The sequence below is a fragment of the Stegodyphus dumicola genome, chromosome 1 (assembly GCF_044657685.1).
Source record: "Stegodyphus dumicola isolate Sdum_Otavi_A_Nest chromosome 1, ASM4465768v1".
Classification (NCBI taxonomy): domain Eukaryota; kingdom Metazoa; phylum Arthropoda; class Arachnida; order Araneae; family Eresidae; genus Stegodyphus; species Stegodyphus dumicola.
In genome coordinates, this window is record NC_140768.1 from 162,437,532 (window position 1) to 162,449,567 (window position 12,036).

The following is a 12,036-nucleotide window of genomic DNA, read 5'->3' on the forward strand; positions in this document are numbered from 1 at the left end:
AACTTTCAAGTTATTTTGATGATTTGGGTACACAAATTGTCAAATTTTTTTATTGCAAAAATCAAATGTTTAGTACAAAATAAAATATACTTAGTAGTTAAAAATTGATATTATGAAGTACATGGGTAAAACTTTTAAAGTTTTGTAGCCACTGCATATTTGCTTGAGGCAGCTGCCAATCAACATGGCAGTTGTAAAGTTTGCTTCTAGTGGAGCATTATTTTCTAAAAAAAAAATAAATAAATAAATAAATAAAAGTGAATACCTATTAGTAGTTCAGTAATTCAGTCTTGTGTGGTACAACTGGAAACACTTTCCCAAGCACAAACCAACTCCACAATCACTACACCGGAATCGTGTTTTCTTCCTTATCTTTTTCCCCTTTTTTATCCTTTTTCGAACAATACACTTTGCACTGTCTTGTAGGCTCATGTTTCGCAGGAGTAGGAGGAATATGGGATATAAAATGTCGTTCAGTAAGACGGGCAGGGTTATCAATTGTAGGTGGTCTGCCAACATTCTTTTGTCCAGAAGCAGCGTCATCATATTTATGTGAAAGCTCTTCTACAACTTGGATTCGAAATTCTAAAAAGGTAATACGTTTCCCAACTACATTTTCATAGAGCAAATATGAGTTCCAGAGTACCTTGTCTAGTAAATGTAAAAATATCTTTTTATAATATTTTTTCTGACGTTTTCAGATTGTTGGATGAAAGGATATTTCCTAATCACAGCAATCTACACCACCCATAGTTAGATTGTAGTCAGAAACAATCTTCGGCTTGAGTATATCTTCATTTTTTTTTTTTTTTTTTTAAATTTTTGAGGCTGACCATGGAAGTATCATGAATACTGCTCATCAAACACACATCCTTCTTATCTTTCCACCTTATAGCCAAAATCTTACCTCTTTGAAAATTATGATTTGACCTTTTTGTAATTTTCTTTTAGCGAATTCCGTAGGTAAATCTCGTCTCTTTATCCTTACTGTGCCATAAATTTCTGTTTTTTGGGCTATAAGTAAATCTGCAAGCTCGGGTGACATGTAATACACTGACTACCAATAAGTATTTGGACACCTGTGGTAGAAGAGAAAAACTAACTTTATTCAAAATCAATAGTTGGTAGAGCCTCCATGAGAGGTAATTACAGTGTGGACCCTCCGGGGCATACTTTTCACAAGTCTTCATATGACAGCTAGTGGTATTTTCTTCCACTCAGCCTGGAGAAGACATAGAAGTTCCTTCACCGATTTTGCATGGGTAGTGCACCCTTGATTTTGGCGATGCAACTCATCGCAGAGGTTCTCGATAGGGTTCAGGTCTGGACTGAGCAGGCCAGTCCATTCGATGAACTTCATTGGCACCATACCAAGCCTTGGTTAATGTCGAAACATGACAACTGGCATTGTCATCCTGAAAGTAACGGGGCCAACCTGTAAAACTGCCACAATGTAGGAAGCACATTGTCATCCAAAATAGTGCAGTAGGCATCAGAGTTGAGCTTACCATGAATGGGGACCAAGGGTCCCAGCCCATACCAGGAGAAACACCCCCAGACCATAATTCCACCAGTCCGTTCGATGAACTTCATTGGCACCATACCAAGCCTTGGTTAACGTCGAAACATGACAACTGGCATTGTCATCCTGAAAGTAACAGGGGGCCAACCCGTAAAACTGCCACAACGTAGGAAGCACATTGTCATCTAAAATAGTGCAGTAGGCATCAGAGTTGAGCTTACCATGAATGGGGACCAAGGGTTCCAGCCCATACCAGGAGAAACACCCCCAGACCGTAATTCCACCTCCGCCGAACTTGACTGTTGGCACGATGCATTCTGGCAGGAGACGTTCTCTAGGTAGACGCCAGACCCAGACCCTGCCATCCGAACGGTAAAGGGCGAACCTTGATTCGTCACTCCAAAGAACCCGTTTTCACTGATCTACGGTCCAATTTCGATGTGCTTTGGCACCACATTAACCGAGCAGCGCAGTTGGACTTTGTGATCAAAGGCTTATGGGCAGCAGCACGACCATGAAAACCAACCAGATGTGCTTCCTTATGGATGGTATTTATTGAAACAATACTCCCGGATGCCTGTTGAAACTCCTCGCGGATGAGGGACATTGGTTGGGTGTGGTTCTTCCGAATTTCTCTGGACAGCACTCGTCGGTCTCTATCTTCCAGTTTCGTTGGTCTGCCGACTCGGGGCACATTCCGACAATCATTGCACACTTTGCACTTCTTAATCACATAGGCCACTGTCGATGTACTTCAGATCATTAGATATGTCCCTTAAGGATCGGCCACATTTGTGATACCCGATAATTATACCTTTCTCGAAATCGGAGAGCTCCGAACTGCGAGGCATCTTGCATGCGACTAAAGCTGATGCTGTTTCCTACATGATATATACCGGCGGAGTTCATGATGTACCTTAGGATCACAGATATCATCATTTGCATAGGTGTCCAAATACTTATTGGTAGTCAGTGTAGTTATCTACAGTCACACAATAATCATTTCCAAGAAAGCAATGCAATAGGTGCATGACGACTTTTGTAGAAAGTCCATAATTTGTATACAATTGATTGAAGACAGTTTTATTTTCTGTATAGATAACAAATTCTGTATTTCTGTATAGTCACAAATATACCCTGTTTCCACCTCACAAAGCATAAAAAATTTGATTCCAAATCATGCACGTTTGATAGGAATATATTGTTTCCAAGATAACCTTCCTTTATAAGGCATCAAGCTTTCATCAACCAATACATCACTTTCCGGTATGTAAAAATTACAAAATTTTTCCCGTAAATTTTCTATCACATTATACAGCTTCCAAAGTTTTGGATTTGGAAAATCATCTTTTTTTTCAGCTTCATTATTGCAAAAATGTAAATATCAAAAAAGCAAAATAAAACGATTTACGGGCATTACTTTTGAGTAAACTGGAGTATGCAAAATCCTTCGATCAGATCAGTACATAGCCTGATGTGGTTTTTGGACAATACTTTGAAGAACTATTAGCCCAAAGAATAGCTTCATTTCTCTGTCATTTGTAGGGATCTATTTTTGACTGTGGGAGCACCTTGATATCTTTGCCCAATTTGCTTTTCTTTCTTGTTCTGCATAGTTGTTTGCTTCTTTGACAATTATATCCATTAGATTTGAATCCAGAAACATTTCTAAAATATCTAAAGGAGTGTAGTTTATGTTTACAAGAAAAGTTACACCTGGAGTACCTATAAAAGGGAACCGTGGTGGCCCTGATCGGCCAGAAGCAGTTATTTCACACCAGTCTCTCGCATTCCCTATATCATCATCACCATTATCCGTTGATTCACTGCTACTTTCAATGTCACTCTCCTCAGTTTCACCTGCGTCACTAGTATCGACGCCTTCAAAATCTTCATCTTCGATTGAAGAATCTAAATCATCTATATAACGTTTCAAAGAACTGGACACCATTTTACAATAAAATGGGCGAAATGAGAAAGAATCCCACTATCAAGAAGAATTTAACAAACAAAACTAAAAGATGCAAATACTGTGGTATTCAAATAATAATAATAATAAATAATAATTATAATAAATTTTATGTGTAATAAATGTTATGTGTCCCTTTGTAATAAATGTTATGCGTCTTCGTATAGCAAATATTTCAAAGATTTCCATGTATCCTAAAAGTAATCAGTTTTGACTGACATTGTGTTTTCACAAAATTTTGTACCTTCAATAAAATTAAATATTTTTTTCCTATTACCCTTTTTTTTTTCTTAATTAGACTCTAATATGTCAAACAAATTATGTTTGTTCATTTCCTTCAAGTGAAAGGTAGGGTGATCATTAATGGATTAACCTTGCAAGTTAGATTTGCTTTATTTTCTGAAAATTTTAATATAAATCATCAATAATTTTGTTTGTTAAAGGTTTTCTCCAGTTTTTCCAATTTGAATACATTTTAATGTTATTACTTGTGAAGTAACTAACTAAATTTTATTATGTAAAATTTTAGCTATCAACGAGAATTTGGATTCTGTATTCCTGATAGACCTATCTTAGTAGATGATATACGTGTTCGTGGAATAGGAAACCAGCATTTTGATTTTAGTCAAAATATTAAAAGTGCTGATGGACCACCTAAAGTCAAAACGGTAAGTTTTTTAAAAATATAAAATTTTTTTTGAAATTATGTTTGCATTTGAAATAATATGCTAAGAATAAGTTTTTCCCAAAAGAAACATTTTTTTTTTTTTTTTTTGTAGGACATTAGAAAAAATTAGATAAAAGGTAGAAAAGAGTAGAAATTGGAAGAAATTAATTACGGTGCATCCTTGGGGTGCTAAAGATGATAAATTTATTAATAGCAGCTTTACTTATTTGAAAATAAATGTTTTATTATTTCTGCAATAAAATGCAAAATAATTAAATAATTCCCACTCTAAATATCTGAACTAGTTCTACCACCCTGAAAAGTGTGGTAGAGTTCTTATTCTGTTATTACTTAAATAATATTTTGTTGAATTATATTCTGTCAAACATGTTTGTATAAGAATGTGACAATTACAGTTTAATATTTCATAAATAATTTTAAAAAATTGATAGTAATAATTTTTAGGAACATTTTAATGTCTTAAATTTGTTCCTATTTATGCCATAGTTTCACTTCTTTTCTTTGTTCAACAGCTCCTTCTCTTACCTTTAATTGGCAGCTCTTGGCAAAAGAAGTTCTACTCACCTTTCATGAAATTTTTTTTATTTAGTTTTTACTAATAAGATTCAGTGATATATAAATCATGATACAAAATTAGCTAACTAATATCATGTTTAGTTTTTGAGTACTTTTGCATTCAAAAGTACAAAATAGGTTATTTCATGCGCTAACAAAAAATCATTTAGTTAACTTTGCTTTTGCTGTAGTGTAGATTCAATTTTATAATTTAATTTTCTTTTTGAATTCAACTTTGTATTCTACTCTTCTGAATAATTATTATTTTGCATTTTTTGTTATTTATATGAACTGAAATTTGGCTCTATATAATCTGTTTAAATTCATAGATGTAAAAACAGATCTCACAGCAAGTACATACATCTGTTAATTGTGTGTGTGATCTCTATTAATTTTAATACTATGATAAAATAAATTTTAATACTATGATAAAATAAATTTTAATACTATAATAAATTTGTAGACTTGTGGGTTAGAAGATGGCGTTGATCTATTAGTGACAAAATAATGAAGAAGAAAAACTTTAGCCATGGTGGCATTTATTCAGCACAATTTCATAATTAAACAGGTTCATGTATTGTCATAGGTGCATAATGCATCCGCACAATTTTAAAAGCTTACATTCTCAGACAGTGGAGACAAAGCAGATCGGCAAGCATGCATCAAAGCAGCAAGTGTGTGACTCCCATAAGCATTGCACAAATCAGACACACGCATGTGTGAAACTGTCAATTTTTCACTTGTACTGTAATATATTGTTGCAGTTTTATGTCATTAGCTTTAATTTCTAATTTTAATACCACCCCTCATGTAATGGCAAAGTTGAGCACCTTCATCGAACATTAAAAACAGCATTAAAAGCCCACAACAACATATCTTGGACGGACACGTTACCAACAGTACTTTTGGGTTTGCGTACTGCTATTCAAGAAGATATCAATCATTCTATTGCGCAAGTAGTTTATGGCCAGAGTCTCAGACTTCCTGGAGAGTTTTTCAGCGAACGAAGTATCCAGACAGCATCGGAGACTTTTGCTAATAAACTCCAGAAACAGATTGAAGTTGTTGGACCGAGACTAATTCGTAAAAATTCATCTGAACAGATATTTGTACATAAAGACTTAAAAACTTGTTCTCATGTGTTTCAACAAATAGATCGGGTAAAAAAACCTCTGGAACCTCCTTATGAAGGACCATTTCCTGTTATTGATCGCAAGGACAAATATTTTACTATTAGCATAAAAGGAAAATGTGTTAATGTATCGCTGGATCGCTTGAAACCAGCATATATTTTAGTTGAGGAAAATTCTCAGTTGATACAACCTGACTACACTAATTTGCAGAGACCGGACTCAATTTCGGATGTGAATCAAAAACATTCTCGCACAGGCAGAACTATACGTTTACCTGTTAGATTCAAGGACTGACTAAATTATTTTGATAGTGGTTAACACTGCGATACTAGTTACTACCTATTTCTCCATCTTCGCTACGTAACTTAGTTACTGGTGGGGGAGTAGTGTAGTGGCGCAGTTATTGCATGAGAAATAATTATTTTTTATTTCATATGTTTGTTCATGTGTTTAATTATTTTATAAAATTAACTTTAATATTTTGTTAATATTCATATTTATATTTCTTTTATGCTGAATGGCAATAAGTAGTTCATGTTTATATTTAAATTTCTTTATGCTGAATGGCAACTAGTTCTAGTTCTGATTCATGATTGCTAGGTTTTGGTTTCAAAACGTTGCTCATAGCGTCGCATTTCGATAGCTGGAAAATAAAATGCAATAACTTAGCTATTTGTTTATAATTCATGCTGTTCCTAGTCATAAATTAATTTTAAACATTAGTAGCCAAGGCTACAACTCCAAGTGATTTTGGTCTGTTCTAGAATGTTCTCACTCTGGGCGATTTCATGTCAAATCTGGCAACCCTGCTTCTCCTTGCAATTTTCTGGTAACCCTGAGCCCACTTTGCTTCAGAGCTATCTTGCTGCAGCTGGGCATTTTGTAAGAATATTGATTTTGGGAAATCCATGTTGCACAAATGGCATTATGTGTGATGTAGATAAATAAGGTGTACTCCTCGTCTTTTTCATTAGAAGAGATTGTATAATTATACCTATGAACTAATATCTAATATGAAAAAATGCAGGAATCCATTTTGTAAAATATACTAAATGTGCATTATATACACAATGCTCTGTATCTCTATGAGCACAACTATCTGTAAATTGTAGTCAGACTCTTTACCTGTTCATGTTGTGTCCATGCCACATGGAACAATGGTTGCCAAAGCCTACTGCAAAAAGAGATTGGACTTCTGTTTTCCACCCCAATTTTCAGGGACCCTTCCACCCCCGAGGGGGTACAGGCTTTTCCCACCCCTCTCCCTTCCACCAAACAACACGAGAGGACTTTCGGCTCACCGCATATTTAGAGTGCCCCCATGCCGCACGGACACTATACATTTACAAACATCCATGCCTTCTCCGAGATTCGAACCTGTGCCCTTTTTTACTGCAGCAAGCTCCACACAAAGATATACAACTTAATGTACGGTTGTAACATCTCTATGAAGAATCTGACTTAACAAGGTCAGTAATAGGTGGGAAAACATATCTTTCTTGTGTTTTGTGAGATGGAAATCAAGGTCAAAGTACAGAGGATATTGAAGAAAAAGTAACCTGAGGCTTGAATTAAGGGTGAGACCTCACAATAAGGTGGAACAATGGTCACTGTAGAAGTTTTATTTATAAACGTGTAAATAAATTCCATTTGCAGCTAAAGATGATCATATGTTACCCAATATACTTCATTGCCATAATTGTACCATCTTCACTTTTGTGCTTGTTTTGAAGGAAAGGGAATATTTTCTTTAGCAGTATATAAAGTTCAAGCAATGGATTTCATTTATCGAAAATAAAATGTGTGATAAATTTTTTTGATTCCCTGCAGGTTACATGCTGCTATTTCGAAGAAGGATATGCAGATACCGATATTTATGTTTTGGATGACCTATGCTATGGTCATGAAATCACAGGACCAGCAATTATTATCGATGCTAATTGGTATGTGTAGCAGTGCATCTTTGGAATGTATATTTTTTGTTCATTTCTTTATTTGTTAAATTATTTATGTTTACTATATATTTTAATTAGCATTTGATTGTATTTACTGTGATTTCTTCTTATTAGTACTATCCTTGTTGAACCATACTGTGTAGCATCTGTGACAAAAGATGGTAGTATTTTTATAAAGGTTAGTGGTTGACTTTATTAATTTATACCAAATGAATCTCATTTAAATCACTGTTAAAATATAAATAAGCTTATTTTTATAAATATGATTTATATGTATGTAATGGGATAGAAATCTGATGTAATGGGATAGAAATGTCTTCAATTTAATGTTCTTTCTGTGATGTAATGGGATAGAAATGTCTTCAATTTAATGTTCTTTTTGTGATGTAATGGGATAGAAATGTCTTCAATTTAATGTTCTTTTTGTGATGTAATGGGATAGAAATGTTTTAACTGAAGAAGTAGAGAGGATTTCAATGGGTCCTCTGTATTTCAAGCCTCTTCTCAATATGCAAGTTTCTGATTGTATTTTGCTGCTAATTATGAGCATATAAATTACAGTTGTAGTTTACTTGCATGTAATCCGTTTGAAATGCGTCATACTATTCTGCATTAATTATATGCTTATGGTGGAGTATTTGCATTCCAGCTAGAATATTTATATTTTAACATTTGCTTGCAGTACTACAGTACTGTTCCTGCTTGTTCGTGGTCGATATTTGATGTCGGCTTGTCATCATATATTTAATTTTAAATGAAAATTTTATGGTTTACGAAAGTCATCAGCCTTCCTTTCTATGAATCTTCTGACAAGTTCAGACATACTTTATAGCACTTTTATGCAACATAATCTTCTTTTAGCATTCATCACATATTTCGAAATATCTCAAAAGGTGATGGCAGGCATTGAAAAGAGCCCACTAACAATCATTTTGGCAGAAACCAGTAAACAGTGGTATTGTATACAGATATTAAGTATTTAATTGTAGGTCACCTTCTAAACAACCAATTGGTTTTCTTCATGTGTGATGTGAATATTAAAAAGCCAGTTTTCCTTGATCCTTCATGAAGACATCTGTCTTCTTAGCCATCATGGGCTTTGTCATAATCTGCATGTATAAAGAAGAAGGTATGCTTGTTTGTCTTTTAATAACTCATCCACTACTACAGCTATCGTCGGCAAACTTTCTAAGATTCTTTTCTGGGTCTTGGAAAAGGTTGATGTCCACTTTTTTCCAAAACAAAGTAGCTAAAATAAGAGATATTGATTAAAAACTCGGAAAAACGGTCTTTTTTGTCCTCATTTTTTCGAATGGCAACAATTTTGGAAGCTTGAGATGAAAATCTCCTTTATTTCGAAAGTTGTTGCCGCTGTTCGCTTTCAAATTGTAGAGTTTGTTAATAAAAAATTTCTGAGTTTTACCATGATATAAAAGTAGCATTACCGAACATTAAATGCATTATTTCCGATTACAAAAATTTGTGAGAAGCAATTGCGATTGCGTATGACTTTATTCAGCCAAGATATTAATTAAAAATTCCAAAAATTTAATTAATTTTTGCACTGATTTTCCTAAGTGGCAACAGTTTGCACGTTGGAGATAAAAATGCTTTATTTCAAAAAGTGTTGCTACTACTTGCTTTTAAATCCTAGACTTTGTTATTCAAAGTTTTGTAAGTTTTGCAAAATCTCTCTATATATAGATATATATAAGGAAGAATGTTTGTTTGCGTTATTGATTTCTGATCAATTGTAATCCATTTTTTGTCACATTTAATTGACTCAAATTGAATCTATTTGAAATATTGGATGGAACTTGAGCTTTTACGACCATTTGATTAGAAAGATGAAAATCATTAAAGGCAGCATGCCATTGTTGCAGATATGAGAGAGAATTAGTTTATTTTTCTATCGAAATTTTTTATGTGGGTTCAATGTCGCATCAGACTGGAAAATGTATGACTAGGAATTGTATTTTTTGCATCGTTATTAGAGAAGGATTACAGTGGTATCGTTCTCTTTGTTGTTAGGTACATTACTCTCAATCTAACTTAACTAGCATCGGATACTTCTGATAGTATTCAAATAAACCGAAACATCTAAAAACCAGAAAGTAGTGATACAGTTGAATCTATAGCCCTTCTCTTTTTGTGTCATAACTGGTTATTGTCTATAATGACTTTTGTTATTCCAACATCCTTTCAACAATGCTAGATTGGTAATTTTACTTTTTCATTGTTCTAAGCCATTGTATAAATCTTTCAAGAAATTTGCTTATTGCAGGGCTAACTATGAATGGTAAAGATAGTAGTATGATTATCAATTTCTGATTGTGCTCCCAATAATGATTTAGCAATTATTAATAATTTTGCAGAAGTGGTGGAAAGAGATAGGAGAAGAGAAGATATATAACACTGGGTATCATTGTCCTCTCCTCCTACTTTCATCATCATCTTTATACTATTATTGGAGATTATTACATCTGCATTCCATGTTTAATTTGAACTTGCTGAAAAATGAAAAAAATATGCTATTATCTTTTATTTTTTATGCCAAATAACTTCTGAGAATTATGAAGTGATATGGAACAAAGTATGGTGCGATAGTAAAACTGTTTATCTGACATCATTATTTATCTGTATCGAAATAACAATAGGGGTTTTATTATGGAGCTCTTGGTATATAAAAGAAAATTATTTTGATAAGATACATATTTAATTCATAAGTAAAATATTGCTTCAGTTGTGCCATTTGACTTTCAGTTGCATTGCATAAATAAAATATTTGTAAAAGAAGTTGTAAATTTCATTGAATAGTAAATTTCATGAATTTCACACAATATAGGTGAGGTAAATATTTATTGAAATAAAATTTAATAACTTTTTAAAACTGAGCATCTAACATTGGTTGAGAGGATAAGACTGCAGAATGTTGATAATTTAGTCTGGATTTGTATTTTGGTGAATGGTTTGGCTGCATGGGTATTTTGTGGTTTCCTCATGAGTAACATAAATAGAAGGAAGTTCCTCTTAGAAAGTCCTCCATGAAAGCATCGCTGTGTTTAGGTAGATCACTGTTATGTACTTTGCTGTATTCATGAAGCAGGCAAAGAGAAAGACACTTTAAAATCAAATTTTATATTTTGATAATTGAAAAATTTGTTCTTAAAATACTGTATTTGCTTGCATATTTTCTCTCTTTTCATAGTAATTTGATCATCTGAAAATCAAGGAGAAAATTATGTATATAATTTAATTTTCCAAAGGACACAGTTAAAGTAAGAGCATAACAAATGAAAAGTATTCATTGGTAAACTACAATAACAATCACAATATTACTTTTTTTAAAAGAAACTTGCATTCGAATAAGAATACAGAGTAATATTAATATTATACTCTATCTTCATTTCTGCTTTCTTGTGACTTGAATCTCGCTCATTCTTATTGTCCCTGCTTCTTCTTAAATCATCTGTGAATAATTAGAAAAGGTGAATTTGTATGTGACTGAACAAATTTATGGACTGAATGCGAGTTAGTGCTTGCTTTGCTGTGACTTTTCTTGTATTAGGCTGGCATAAAGTTCATCAATTAGAAGGGAGAGGCTTGTCATGACCTTTGCAGGTAAGATAAAAACAATCTGTAGGTGGACCAATCCATTTTAAAATTTAGGGGAGCTTCTTCTCTGAATGCATTAAGGAAGAGGGAAGTTATGCAAATAATTTTGAAATTTTCAGAACTTAGTGCTAAAAATGCGACTGGGGGGAGAATATGTAAGGAAATACATTAATTATTAAGTACTTAATTTCAATCATTGTAACTATTTTTTTTAGGTTGGAGATGAAAATGAGCATAAAACTTTGTCTCTGGAACTTGACATGATCCATTTGTCAATATTTTCACATCGTTTCATGAGTATTGCTGAGCAGATGGGAAAGTGAGTTGCCAAACTCATATTTTGTGTTTATTTGACTAATTAATGCTTTTAATTACAAATTTCATATTTCTATTTCAATGTTTACTTTTGTCTTTTTATTTAGAATTCTACAAAGGACATCTGTGTCTACAAATATTAAAGTAAGAAAAAATTAATAATTAAAGCACTGCTAAAAATTACATATATTATAACATTTCGCATACCAACTCCAAGAAACAGAAATTCAATTAACACCATAAATTATTGTAAGAAAACACATTTTTTAGTCAGTATTTTAATT

The 12,036-nt window shown here is 33.2% G+C and overlaps 1 protein-coding gene across 3 annotated transcripts in view; it reads left to right on the forward strand.

The window, feature by feature from the left end:
* LOC118198772 (5-oxoprolinase) overlaps positions 1–12,036 on the forward strand; it is a 187,030-nt gene that overhangs the window by 74,682 nt on the left and 100,312 nt on the right. For all 3 annotated transcript variants that reach the window (XM_085822874.1, XM_085822870.1, XM_085822863.1), the window contains exons 16-20: positions 4,021–4,159; positions 7,698–7,810; positions 7,937–8,000; positions 11,653–11,756; positions 11,860–11,896. In XM_085822874.1, the coding sequence (XP_085679000.1) occupies positions 4,021–4,159; positions 7,698–7,810; positions 7,937–8,000; positions 11,653–11,756; positions 11,860–11,896 (457 nt within the window). The remainder of the gene's footprint in view (positions 1–4,020; positions 4,160–7,697; positions 7,811–7,936; positions 8,001–11,652; positions 11,757–11,859; positions 11,897–12,036) is intronic.